This window comes from Podarcis pityusensis (genome assembly GCF_964106645.2).
Source record: "Podarcis pityusensis genome assembly, chromosome: Z".
Taxonomy (NCBI): Eukaryota; Metazoa; Chordata; class Lepidosauria; order Squamata; family Lacertidae; genus Podarcis; species Podarcis pityusensis.
In genome coordinates, this window is record NC_138044.1 from 22,136,030 (window position 1) to 22,150,664 (window position 14,635).

The window sequence follows — 14,635 nt, forward strand, 5'->3', positions numbered from 1 at the left end:
AGTTGGGCGACCCTGGGGTAAAGTCTGCCTTGTGATACAGAAAGAAATTGTAATTCCTATGGTTCAGTAAATATGCATAACGCTCAGGCTGTACCCGGTTCAAAATTCATCTCAGTAAGAACTGGCTATCTTGAGTTGCCAGCTTCCCCAACGCACCTCCAGCAGGGCTCCTACACCTTTAACAACTGCACAACAGGTGGAAATTCATCAGGAGAAGCTTCCCCCATCACTACTCTTTGTATGCAAGTGTAAGGACAAGAAAATATCTTTACCAACTGAATTTCCTCCAGTCATACAGCCGTTTAGGAACTCAGTAGCCAGGGGGTGCGTTTTTCTAGACACCTGTTGTCCTTCCTTTGCCAGCCCCCTTTATCCATATTTACTAAGAAATAACTTCTTCTTCATTAAATTTGTATACCACCCTTCATCTGTAGATCTGAGCAGTTCATAACATAAAATTACAATATAAAAAACACAAAATATATAATTAAAATAATAACAAAAACGAACTAGTAAGCTTCCTCCTTCCACAATACATTTAAAAGGGCATTAGATGTTAATCAGCCAAAGGCCTGGTTGAAGAAGAACATTTGCTTCGGGCACCTAAAAGTGTAGAAGGTGCCAGCCAAATCTCCCTGGGGAGAGTGTTCCACAAATGGGGAGCCACTGCAGAAAATGCCCGTTCTTGTATTGCTTCCTGTAGAGGAGGACCATGAAGTCTCAGAGGATGATCTCAGGGTCTGGGTAGGTTCGTATAGAGAAATGTGGCCCATGAGGTACTGTGGTCCTGAGACATTTAAATAAGGTTACCCCTCCCCAGTGCCTAAGAAACTTATTTTTTGTTACTACTGAGGTTATTGGGGTTTTTTAAATAGTTACTGATTCCAGCAAGAAACCAGTTTGGTCTCCCTGCTTCACTTACTTTTATTATTATTTGTTTATTCCATTTATATACTGCCCTTCCTCTTAGCTAGTGGGAGTTGTAGTTCAACAACGTCTGGGTTTCAAAGGTGAAGAAAGGCAGTTCTAGCCACTTACATTGGGAACCAACTACAGTATTTGGGATCCGTTTTTCTTATTATTATTTGATCTCCGAAGAGCCGGATTAATGAATAAAAGTAAATAAGGGTTGTGCACCCATGGTTCTCCTCTCCACCACCTCTACATCCTACCCTGCGGGGTAGACCAAGCAGATGCGTTACCAGGGGCCCGAGGTGACCCAACGCGGCTTCTGTCTCCAGCCACGCGTTCCACCCACTTCCGGTGCCTCTCCTTCCCCTCTCTCTCTATCCTCGGCTCCGTTTCCTGTCCTCCGGCGCCCCGCGACTCTTCTTCCCCACTTTTCTGTGCTCGCCAACATGGCGGCGCTGAGGGCTCTGTCGGCGGCGGCACCGGGCATCTCGCCCGGTGCGGCTGCTTCTCCGCGGCATAGACTACTGCTGGCTTCGCTGCTGTGGCGGCCGGCGGCGGGAGCTCACTCGTGGAAGTGGGGGCGTCCGCCCCGGAGGATATCGCAGGTGCGCCGGTGGGACTGAGGCGGGCTAGCGGGCGGAGAGGTGGGCTCGCTCCGCCGCGGGAGGGTTGAGGGGAGGCTGAGGGGCGGGGAACGTCCTGAGGGGACCAAGGTCGGTTATTCCGCGCGGGTTACGAGGGTGTCCCAAGCGAGAGTCTCCTAAATGCGAAGCTGTGTGTCCCAGCCCTGATGTCTCTAAAAGAGGATTAGGTCATTCATGGAGGGTGATAAGGATCAATGCTTTCTTTCCACAGTGGCTATGTCCTTCCTGCACGGCCAGAGGCAGCAATACTTCTGAATACCAGTTGTTAGAAACCTCAGGCGAGGCGAGTCCTGCTTGCGGGTTTCCCCATAATAGGCACCTGCTTAGCTTCTGCGAGAACAGGACTAGGTGGGCTATTGGCCTGATCCAGCAGGCTCCGCTTATGATCTTATGTAAAACCTAGTTCCTAATGTTTCTTATCACACTTGTTTGTGATCAAGGGACAGCAACGAAACTTTCCTCCTCCTCTTTCCTGGAGTGAATTCCAAGTTGTAAGCTCCTCTAGGTAGGGCTCTGGTGCTTTGCAAACTGATAGTGCTCTTTCGTAATGATAATAGTTGCTGTCGGGACCGTCCTGGGCCTATGTAGATAAGGGCAGCTGTGGATTCTCAAAAGCTGGACTCGGTGGTAATGTCCCTTTTACTTTTTCCCACATGGTGGAATGTCTGCTGCCTGTGTGGAAATCAAAAGCTGCTGTGTGTGAGAGAAAACTTTGCCCTCTGGTCACTTAGATGGCCCAGACCCACACATGGGCTTTATGGGGAGAGGTGCAGTTGTGTATCTGCAGATGTAATAGCAATGTATTGTACAAACAATAAAATAAATAAAATAACACGGCTCTTTGGGGGCAGACAATCCAGCCATTTGCCATGTCAGCAGACAAAAAAAAAAAAAAGCCTTATTGAGGATCTTATTGCAAATGTAAAATGTTGGTACTAGTATATAATGCCCAGTGCTTTTTTTTCTAGAAAAATAGGTGCTGTATCTCACCATGAAGTTACTGCAGTAAGTGCCACACTTTTTAAAAACAAAATAGAGGTGCTGGTACTGCATATCCTTGAGTACTCCCTGAAAAAGCACTGATGATGCCCTACATAGTAATAATCATATTAACATTTTTATTTTGCCCTTCTTCCCAAAGGAGCCCAGGGCGGCAAACACAAACAATCAATTAAAACATCTTAAAATAATTCTAATACAGTGGTACCTCGGGTTACAGACGCTTCAGGTTACTGACTCCGCTAACCCAGAAATAGTACCTCGGGTTAAGAACTTTGCTTCAGGATGAGAACAGAAATCGGGCGGCGGCAAAAGGCGTGGCGGCAGTGGGAGGCCCCTTTAGCTAAAGTGGTGCTTCAGGTTAAGAACAGTTTCAGGTTAAGAACGGACCTCCGGAATGAATTAAGTTCTTAACCCAAGGTACCACTGTACAGACCTAGCCCTGGGAACCATGTTCTTGAAGGGACACTTTTTCCCATGTGTTTTAAACTGCATTTTACAATGAGAGAATATACCTTTCTTGTAATACCACTGCTATGGATGTCTAGGAGGCTGCATATGTGAGAGGGGTTTCTCTGTGGTGGACATTTGTCCAGACTTTTGGAAGGTGATGGGTACACGTAGGCTCTGTGATTTTATAATGAATAGGGTTTCATCAGATTTTATATTGTTAGCTCCCCGGGCACCTTTTAGGGAGGAGATTTGGGCTATAAATTTAATAAATACACTCTACGTAACCCTGGGTATCTATTCACATAAATTTTAATTATTAAGTGTAGAAGGAGGTTTCCCCTTTAATGGAAACTGACAGGAGACCAATGAAGAAAGAGAAATGTATCAATCCTGTCCGTCAAAATTAAAAATGTATCACCTTTTACTTGTTTTTCACATGACATTTACTTTTATCTACTGTGATATTAGGGAAGCGGGTGGCACTGTGGGTTAAACCACAGAGCCTAGGACTTGCTGATCAGAAGGTCGACGGTTCGAATCCCCGCAACGGGGTGAGCTCCCGTTGTTCAGTCCCTGCTCCTGCCAACCTAGCAGTTCGAAAGCACGTCAAAGTGCAAGTAGATAAATAGGTACTGCTCCAGCAGGAAGGTAAACGGCGTTTCCGTGCGCTGCTCTGGTTCGCCAGAAGCGGCTTAGTCATGCTGGCCACATGATCCAGAAGCTGTACGCCGGCTCCCTCGGCCAATAAAGCGAGATGAGTGCCGCAACCCCAGAGTCGTCCATGACTGGACCTAATGGTCAGGGGTCCCTTTACCTTTACCTTTATTGTGATATTGTTTATTTTAAGAAATAGATCACAAAACAAAAGTACATATAAGGGTCATTCCACGCCAAATCACCTGATTTTAATACTCAACCGTGCTCTCACGACTCAGATTTTCTTCAAAATTTTTTTTTCTGTAGATACTTATGAGATAACCTCAAATAAAATTTTTTTTTTTTTTTGGTCCAAAATTGGGCGCAGGAGAATTTTTTTAACATTTCAATTTTTGCTTGATTTAGGCTAATGCGATTTCTGTTTAGGAAAAAAACCTCCTGTTCTGCTTATTTTTCAACCAATTGGGCTTATTTGGGTATCAAAATAAAGCTAATTTTTGTCTCTTTCAAAATAAGGTATAAAAATGGTATTAAGTGCAACAGAAAAGGGTCACCGACCATTCATAGTGAATTTTAGTCATTTTATACCTCGGTAGGTTCAATAAGCCATAGCGTGCAAACCACAACTAACACATGTATCATACCTTTTTTTTTATAGAATGGGCTAACCATGTACTTTTTATGTTTTATAAATAAGTGTGTTTTTGTGGTTATAAAATAAACTGATTTTGAAGTATTTTTTTTAAACAAATATATATATATATATTTGTGTGTGTACAGGTTTAAGGTCTCTTTGAGCCTGAAATAACTCACACATTCGTGAGAATAGTTAAAATTGCACTCTCTTATGTTACACTGTCATCTGATGTTATTTTTACATTATTTCACTGTTAGCTTACCTTTGTAGTGAAAGGTTACATCATACTTTTTTTCCAATTTCTGCACTTGTTTGTGGACCTTACCGTCTATGACATACATCCTTCCTAGTTGATGATGAAGGAAATGGAACTTCTCTGATTATATTTTCATAGGGCACCCAGCAGCAGTCATTCTTAGTTGGCCAAAAATAGGTTGGTAAAGGATCAGGTGGATGCATGAACTGAACTTTAGCATGAGTGTAATGTAATGCAATATATTTTATGAAGAATACAATGCAGTATCTTTTATGAAGGATTGTTTATTACAACAGCAGTTATAAAGAAGAAACGTGAGACACATAGAAAAAATGAGATATACAAAAATTCTCACCATGTCAGTTAATACTTAGTTGGGTAACCTTTGGCCTTCCCATGGAGTGAACCAAGTTTTTTAGTTCTACAGCTGTAATAATGTGAAACCAAGATTGAATTATTGCCTCTGTTAATTGGGTTTTATTGCTGGGTTGCTTCCAACCATCAAGTTTCTTTAGTTGGCTCCATAGATTTTTTATTGAGTTCAGGTATGGGCTATGTATTTTGGGGTATTTTCATTCCCATTAATGACTCAAATTCTGCCCACACTTTTTGCTGTCATACAACCCCAGATCATAACACTAACTGGGTGTTTCACGGTAGGTGTAATGCAAGTAGGATGTAAATCTCCGATTCTCCTCCTCGCATATTTCATGCCATCACTACCAAGCAAGGAGATTTTGGTCTCATCACTCCAAATAACACTGCCCCATTGTTCCACTGTCCAGTTAACATGCGCTTTAGCCCAGTTTAATCTTTTCAACCTTTGTTTGAGAGATAACAATGGCTTTTTCCTTGGAATTCTAGCATTTAGATCATATTCCTGCACTCTGTGCCGAACAATCCTTGCACTCAGCTTTACATTACATTGTGCCATGTCATCTTGTATACACCCAGATGATTTTCTTCTGTCATGTAGGCACAGTCTCTCAATTCTTCTATATTCACTTGCTGTTGTGCACCTTTTCCTGCCTTTACTAGTCTGATTTTGTAGTGACTGAGTCTCCTCATACCTCTTCAGAAATTTAGAAATGCCAACTTTGGTTAAGTTTCCACCAATTTTTCTTCTACTTTCTTCATAACTGTAGCCTTGTTCACTTAGTAGTACTGTTTTACATAGTACTTTCTGGGTGACCAGTCAAGTCTTTGCACCATTCCTTTAATTTTATTATGTTTTACAAGCTCAATAAATGAAAGAACAAAAAACCCCCAACCAACTTGATAGCAATCACAAAACACACTGACAAATGTCCTTATTTATGTTGTAATATATAATCCTTCATAAAAGTTATTGCACTACATTCTTCATTAAATTATCTTTCCATTGATATATAATTTTATGATATTACTCCCAAAAAAGTGGTGTTATGAGCCATTATTGCCAAAACAAGATGACACCTGATTGGCTCTCTAAACACTCCTTTTTCTGGTTATTTGGCTATAACTTTTGGTAGAATACAGATAATGGAACAAACTTCATTGTATTACATTCTTCATTAAATTATCTTTCCATTGATATATAATTTTATGGTATTACTCGAAAAGAAAGTCGTGTTAGGAGCCACCAGACTTTGAAAATACACTTTCTCCAAAAGGTTTCTACAATTTTGGCCACTAGTGTAGAATGCTGCTGCCAGAGTTTTGACTGGTATAGCTAAGAGAGATCATATTGTTACAAAGGTTGCGTACCACCCCCAATCTCTGCAAAGTTGTAGCAAGATTCCAGAGGGTTCCTGGTGCTCACCCAGTGTTGTGTTTCTCTTGGGAGACCGAGGCACAGCGGAGACTACTGTCCTTAAAAAATGTGGTTTATTTTACACTTATTTACACCTAAAGCCTTCAGTGGAGGGGGCAGAGAACATTATCCCCCAAGAGTGTCCCTGATGGCGTCTTTCAATAGCTTCAAGTGAGTTTGGGTCCAAAGCAGCAGCCAGTCATGGCCCCCAGTCTCTCAGTGCAGCCTCCTCTTGTCAGCATTGCATGGAGTCCCCCACCCCTCCTTGTTTCCAGAACACCTTGCCAAAAAATACCTCCCCTTCCATCTGTTTGTTCCCACTTTCTCCAGACCTCTGTTTCTTTAAAAAGGACACATTTTTCCTTTGCTTCCTGTAACATCCCCCTCCTAGTTCTGCTATTTCTTCTAACTGTAACTAACACACAGCTGGGGGAAGGACAGCACCTGCATGGTCAATTGTTCTTTAATGGCCCACCACGTAGTTTTCCTTGTGTTCTTAATGATATCACTACCAGTGGTCTCCTGAACAGGAGAACTGATTCAGCTTGTATTTTAAATCTAACATCTTGCATCTTCCCTTTATTCTCCAAAAATCAGCTAAATTCTACCACATTATTTATTTCTGACATGCACTAACTAGCAGTTATGGATGCCCTTGCACCCCCAAACTCTTTTAACCCAGATCTGTAACAATATTATACCAATTGTCAAATAACTGCATTAGCTGCTTATTCACTTTCAAGCCCAATTCAAGAGGCTTAAGTATATCCTTAAAGCCTTAAGCAGCTTGGTACCTGAACACCTGAAGTAGTATCTATCAGTCTGCTCAAACTTTAAGACCAGCGGACAGATCTCTTCTTCACATTCCTCTGTTGGGGAGGCTGAGCTTTCTCTGTGCCACCACCCTGTTTGTGGAATTCCCCCTCCTTACAGATATGTCAGGGGCCAGTACTGTTGTCATTTCAGTGTCATGTGAAGATAGACATGTTTGCTCAGGCTTTTAGATTTTTAATAGGTGAGCATTTTATCCATTAACAAATTCTACATCCCAGAATTCCTGGAAAGTCACAAATCTTTAAAGTGGAGTCATAGTTCTTTAAATATGTGGTGTGAATGTGGTCCTAGTCTAGTCATTTCACAGGGTTGCCATTAGGACAGAATGAGTGGGGGTGGGTGGGCTTAGGGAATCATGTACACTAACTTAAGTTCTTTGGAGGGAAGGTGAGTTAAAATATATGGATCTTGTCACTACCATACTCTGCATTTGTGGGTTGATTCAAACAAGTAGATGAGTATCTTAGTCTTGAAAAGAAACTTGAAACAGTTACTACCTCACAAATACTTCATATACCAACATTTACCAATCATTGGTAAAATCAACATTCCAATTTACTAAAGGTTCACTCTCAGGCTCTGTAAGTGACTGTTTCAATAACTGGAACAACTAATTACACCTTTAGCATTCTTGGCACATTTTGTACTCTGAAATGCTTTCCAGAAAGTAAATTATTTGCTCTGGCCTTTTTGCAAACTAGTCAGTGTACAATATCCTCTCCAGTTTATCTGCTTTGTAGTACTGCTCGATAGTTTCAACCCTTGTCTATCTGTTTTATTGACATTTGTTCAGTGATTCTATCCTCCCCTAGCCTCAATTATGAATATTTATTTAGACTAGATTAGTATAAGTTTATAAGTCAAAATTCATAGTTGCAGTTGAATAACTATTTAGGCTTTTAAGAATATTTGTTACATCAAATTATACTCATGGTTTAATTAATGACGTTTAATGAATTACTTTGCTTAGGGGGGAAAACAGAATGAAAGGAAGTACTACTTCACCTAGCATCACATAAGTAACCCACAGGCTATATCAGTGGCTGTTCACTGCCTCCAGTATCAGCCTTTGAATACCCATTGATGGAAATCAAAAGTGGTGAGGGTGCTGTTGTGCACATGCCCTGCTTGCATTCTTAGCATAGGCATCTGGCTGGCAACTGTGAAAACAAATGTTGTACAGGATGAACCTTTGGTCAGATCCAGCAGGGCTCCAAATACGTCCCCAAATGCATATTTGAGTAAAAAGTGAGTCCCAGCTCTGAAAACAATGAAGCTGCTGAGTTAGATCAGTGGCTGCTTCCAGATTTTGGAACTCATTCCCAAGAGAAGTTAGACTGGCTTCCACCTTGCACTTCTGCTGGCATGCGAAGACTTTCTTGTTCCAACAGACTTTTGGAACTGCTTTAAATTAAAGAACTGGTGCCTGTTTTTATTGTAATTATTTGTATGGTTCTTGTTTTTAACTATAAGCTGCCTTGTGCCCCGTCAGGGAAAAAAGCAGGGTAGTAGTTGTAGTAGTAGTAGTAGTAATAATAATAATAATAATAGGCTATTTGAGGGGAAAGCGCTGAAGCAAAGTCTTGAGTGCAGAGTCCTGTGTGGAGCTGTCCAAATGCTGAGGGTAGGTTCCTTAATAGAGATATAGCATGATTAAATTAGAGATATAGCATGATGCCAACTTGGCCACATAGTATTATTTCTTGTAGCCTTTCTAGTTTTATGATCATTTATATTTGCTTTCTGCTACCTCACCACTGGTTAATCTTTATCCAAATAAAAAAAATGATGAACTTTTAGAATATGTTCAAGTAAATTAACATAGTTTTTAGCTAATTAACTTATTTTAAATAGAACAGTTGAAACAATAGGCACTGAACTAAGATAAATAGGTGTGCCTATTTTTCTCTCCAAAGTAGCTATAATACTCGAAGTATTGAAAGATATGGATATAAGAATATGTCCTTAAATCTGTTTTGGCCAAAGTGTGCAGAAAAATTCTTCAGTTTTGTAAAACAAATTAATCTACCGTATTTTTCGCTCTATAAGACACACTTTTTCCCCTCCAAAGAGGGGAAAGACGCACCTTTTCCCCTCCAGAAATGAAGGGGAAATGTGTGTGCGTCCTATGGAGCAAATGGAGAGCGAGAGGGGTCGGTGAGCACTGACCCCTCTCGCTCTCCAGGCTTCAGGGATAGCCACCTGAGGCCTTTGGAGTGCAGTGGGAACTCGGGCTGCACTCCAAAGGCTTCGGGTTCCTTTTGCTGAAGCCAGGAGAGCTGCGTCTTGAAGCACGACTGGCGGGGTCTGCGCACTTGCCCCGAGGCAGCTTGGCCGGCTGGGTGGGCTGAGGGAACTCTTCGGCTATGCAGACGAATTGCGGCATTTCCGCCTGGTAGCTCGAGCAGATGCCCATCAGCTCCGTGGGCTTGGTGGTGGCGGCAGCCATCAAGCGGGGAAAAGAGAAAAGCAGCAAAAAAGGGAACGTCGAGAAAGAGCGCGCGCGCCAGAAAACCAGCACCCCGAAGAGCTCCTTGCACTTGGGTCTCACTTTGTGCTGCTGCTTATTCTTCGCTGCCTTGAGGCATTTCTCTCTAATGCGAGGGAGACCCGGGCGAAAAAGGTGGGAAAGCCGCTGGAGGTGGGGCGAGAGGGTGGCTTCTGCCGCTTTGCAGCCACAAAAGTGATCTGGGGAGGAGGGTAAATCCTGCTGGTGGCGGCGACTGGCAGAAAGATGCGCGCGCTCCACTGGTGTCCTCATGCCACGCTCTCTCTCTCGCCTGCCCACACAGGAGCATGCTCAGATGACAAGCAATGCCATTTAAAGGCGGTGAGGCCGCTTCCCTTCCACCAGACGACGACGTAGACGCGCGCTCCCACCGCCCCTCTCCCTCGCCGCCATGGGGGGATTGCTCTTCCAAGGAACGGCGGAAAGCCCCGCCAGCACCCACCGCAGAAACGGCCGGGGGAGGGAGCGAGGGAACCTGAAAGGCGAGGTGGGGGGGGGCAAGACGAGGGAAACGCCAAAACACGTCGCCCCTGCCCGCTGGGGGAGGGGGGTTCCTGGAGAAGAAGCGGCCCCTTTTTTGCAGGGGGAGGTGGCGAAGGCAGCCAGGAAAGCAGACGCGGAATAGCCGCAATGGGATCTCCCGACTTTCTTTTTTTAAAACTTTGAAGCAGCCACAGGGGAAGCATAGAATTATAGAAGTCCGACTTCGATCATAGAATTGTAGAGTTGGAAGGGGTCCCAAAGGTCATCTAGTCCAACCCACTGCAATGCTAGGGGATTTTATTAGCAGCGTTTACGGGGGGGGGTTTAAGTGCGTGAGTGTGGATTTAAATCCCGCTCCCCACATGGTCTGTTTCCTTCCTCTCTGCAGCCCCAAATTCTGGCTGCTGTTATCCCACCTGCACTGGGGATGATTTTCACACACAAACACGACTTAAGACGGCAAAAAGATCAGTGCAGACATACATTGTGTCGCTTGCAAAGCAGCGCTTGGTTTTGTCAAGCCGATTTGGAAGGAAGATGTCTGGTTGGTCTGGGGCTCCGTCACTTCAGCCCCCCTAACCCTAGCCTTGTGCTGCAAAACGGATCCCCACATCAATTTTCTTGATTTCCCCCCCTAAAAACTAGGTGCGCCCTATGGTCCGGTGCGCCCTATGGAGTGAAAAATACGGTAAATACAATTTTCATCATCTGTGTGTTTACTGTCATATTAAATATTGCCACGTTCAAGGAATTGAAAGTAGATCAGAGGCATAGCAGGAGCATATATATTATGCAGTCTGTCCTTCATTGTTTCCAGGAACATTTCCACAAAAAGTAATAGCATGATCAAACAGTGTACACTTTGGGATCACTTTGGCAGAACTTCGTTGGCAAGCTTATCATAATAAATAAATAAATTCAGGCACAACAGGCACACACAATACAGTGTCTGAGACCTTTGGAGTATAGGTCCCATATTAGTAGATCATATACATTAGAACCACTTCATTTACATTTAGTGCTTGCGTAGAAGGATTCTTCAGTGCTTTTGACAAGTGTGGGGGGAAATACGTAGTAAGTTATTCTCATATATTCAACCAATACACAATTAAATACAAATTTAAGTGCTTTCCAGCCCTGTTTAACTTTCATGTTGCAGACATTCAGGCTTAAAATACAGTGGTACCTCGGTTTTCGAGCGTCTCCATTGACAAACATTTCAGTTTTCGGACACCATAAACCCAGGAATAAATGCTTCTGTTTTTGAACGTGCCTCGGAAGTTGAACATGAAACATGGCTTCCATATTGAGTTTTCCGTTTTGAGGCTTCCATTTTGAGTTTTTGGTTTTCAAATGTTTCAGAACTCAGAACTCCGGAATAGATAACGTTGGAAAATTGAGGTACCACTGTCTTTTAAATGTTTTGTCTGGTTTGTCTTCAGTTTGTATGCTCTTTGAGGATAATAGACTAGGGAGCAAAGTAGCCTGGGTTTGTCAAAATAATACTGTCTTTAAGCAATGTAAATATCTCTTACAATAGAGTTATGAGCCACAGTAAAAGAAATAAAGAAAGGACACATTACACACCATAGCTTTTCTGCTAGAACATATTTGACACAGTTGCATCATCTGAAAAATGTGAACTGGACCAGGGTTCTGAAATGCAGACAGCAGCATGGTTAACAACATGTCATCTTATGTGGAATATGATATATACGAAAAATGATTGTTCTGTGATCATGCCCGCAGTCATAGGTTAAGGTCAGTTTGAGAATCCCTGGGTTATATGAGGTTAATATGACAAGTACGCAACTGGCTACCATCCCCTGACCCTAAACCCATTACACATTAGAAACTACCACAAGGATTGATGGGACTTGCCAGGAAATGTGTATAAAATAAGCATGTAAGAGGGGTATTTACTAGTCAAGGATAATGAACAACGGCCCTACAGTGAGGTAACAAGGAGATCTGCTAACAATGTAATCCATGCTGTTCAGCAGAAAATCCATATATTTGTTGATAACCCAAAGTTTGAGCACAAACACCCAAGAAACAAAGAAAATTCAGAGGGAGTGGAAATTCAGTGTGTTTGATTGGAAAAACCCCAGATATAATTAAAAGAACAAAAGCAAAGTTCTTATGACTATTATACATTTTTATATTGTTATTTCCAGTAATATAAAGGGGATGGCGCTTGTTTGTTTTTTCCTCTTGGGTGTTTTTCTACCCTTCATCAGGGAGAGATCAATATAGTTGGTTTTTCTTAGGGTCTTACCTGCTAGCCTTTTTAAAGAACTGGCGAGGAACTACCTTGAGACAAGTCCTCTATGTCCTTGTTCACATACCACATTAACCAGAGCATGAAAGAGCAGCATGCTGCTGCTGGGGGACAAGCTGTTGTCTGACTGGTCAAGTAGAAGCCAAGGTTTGCTCTTGGCTTACTATTTATGGTTTGTTTGGAGAACACAAATCATTAGCCTGGGTTTGGACTACATGACAAGCCAGACCATGGCTTTTTCCCTAGCAGCAGTAGTGGGGAAGGAGTGAAGCACCTGTCAGCACACAAGAAGGTAAGTGTTTGCTGGATCAAAGCAGAGACTCATCTAGTCCAGCATCCTGTTTTTGAAGAGGCTAAGCAGATGCCCATTATGAGAAACCCACAAACAGGTCTTACCTCTCCTGCGGTTTCTAGCAACTGGTATTCAGAAATATTGCTGCCTCTGACCATGCAAATAGGACATAGCCATTGTCCAGCACCCTGTTCTCACGGTGGACAACCAGATGCCCCAATGGGAAGCCAAGAGCAGGACCCAAGTGAAAGAGCTCTCTCCCCTCTTGTGGTTTATATGCACTGTGGTTTAATGAGATGCGCAAACCAGACCTGGGAGTCAAAATCCCTAGCCTGGGTTTTGTATATAGATCATAGCAAGTACAAGAGCATGAAAATATGCTCTGAAGAAATGAGTTATTAAAAAAAATTAAATTCACATGGTATAAGGGGAAGGAAAGATTAAGCTGGAAGAGACTTGGCCTTCCAGAACACAAAAGAACACAAGCCTGGTGGAAATACAAGTGAAAGAAGGGGAAGGTTCATTGCCATTTAGCATTTTAAATAGTTAGACACATTTTATTTTACACCTGCTCCCCAGTCAGTAGTCTTCATATATTCTTTTGTTCCTTTCCAGAAGCAAATGGTCTTTAAGTGTGCTAGGATGTGCACATGAAATGCTTGGAGTATTATCTGTTCATGGACTTTGTGCTCTTATGTACCAGAGTCTCTTTTATCCTTTTCAGATTCCACCAATATTAAATCAACTCCCATGGCAAAGTTCAGGGAGATCCTCTTCAAGACAACTATTGGATGCTGCAAAGGTAGGATTGAGCTCTTCTGTTAGTGAAGAAAAAACAACAACCTGCCTAGACCATCTTCTGATGTATGCCATACATTTTGCTTAATCTGCATAACTTTTATCTTATAACTTAAGAAGAAGAATCCTATTCACTGGTTAGGGACTGTTCTTCTTTCATTCTGCACGTGCACCATGAACATTATATTAATAATAGGTGCCAAAAAGTATTCACTGGGGAAAATATTCCTTAAACAGGCACCACAACTGAGAAGTCCCTGCCTCAACCCATCTCACCTCAGGCAGCTGAGACAACCAAATAAGAGCTTCTGAGCATAACTCATGTAAATGGGCAGGCTAATGTTGAAATGGGCAATCCTTCAGTTATCCAGGTCCCATACCACTAGCCCATGAGTAGGCAAACCAAGGCCCGGGGGCCAGATCCGGCCCAATTGCCTTCTAAATCCGGCCTACAGACGGTCCGGGAACCAGTGTGTTTTTACATTAGTAGAATGTGTCCTTTTATTTAAAAGGCATCTCTGGGTTATTTGTGGGGCCTGCCTGGTGTTTTTACATGAGTAGAATGTGTGCTTTTATTTAAAATGCACCTCTGCATTTTTTGTGGGGCATAGGAATTCATTCCCCCCCCCCAAAGAAAATATAGTCCGGCCCCCCACAAGGTCTGAGGGACAGTGGACCAGCCCCTTGCTGAAAAAGTTTGCTGACCCCTGCACTAGCCCTTCCATTTGTGATTGGAAATAGGCTAGGATCTTATGGAGGAATTTTGGCAAGGCATGTTCTCACTCACTGTCACAGCCTTGGTTTACAACCATAATCCACTCCAGAGGTCTGTTTGTAAACCAAAACAGGTTGTAACCCAAGGCGTGCTTTCGCCAATGAGGCCTCCCCAAAAAATTTGTTCGTAATAAAAAAAAAATGGGTTGTAATCCAAAAAAAAAAGGTTGCAAACCGGGACACGCACTTCCGGGTTTGATGTGTTTGTAATCCAAAATGTATGCAAACCAAGGTACCACTGTATTTTGAACTAACTGAAATTTCAAATAGTCTTCAAAGGCAGTCCCATGTAGTGTAAATTACAGTAGTCTAAC

General features: G+C 42.7%; 1 protein-coding gene across 1 annotated transcript in view; it reads left to right on the forward strand.

Annotated features, from left to right (window-relative positions):
- The first annotated feature begins 1,316 nt into the window (after positions 1-1,316).
- The window catches only part of ABCB7 (ATP binding cassette subfamily B member 7), a 53,492-nt gene continuing 40,173 nt past the window's right edge, over positions 1,317-14,635 (forward strand). The window contains exons 1-2 of the mRNA XM_080989798.1: positions 1,317-1,517; positions 13,474-13,551. Coding sequence (XP_080845924.1) covers positions 1,359-1,517; positions 13,474-13,551 — 237 coding nt within the window. The 5' untranslated portion in view covers positions 1,317-1,358. The remainder of the gene's footprint in view (positions 1,518-13,473; positions 13,552-14,635) is intronic.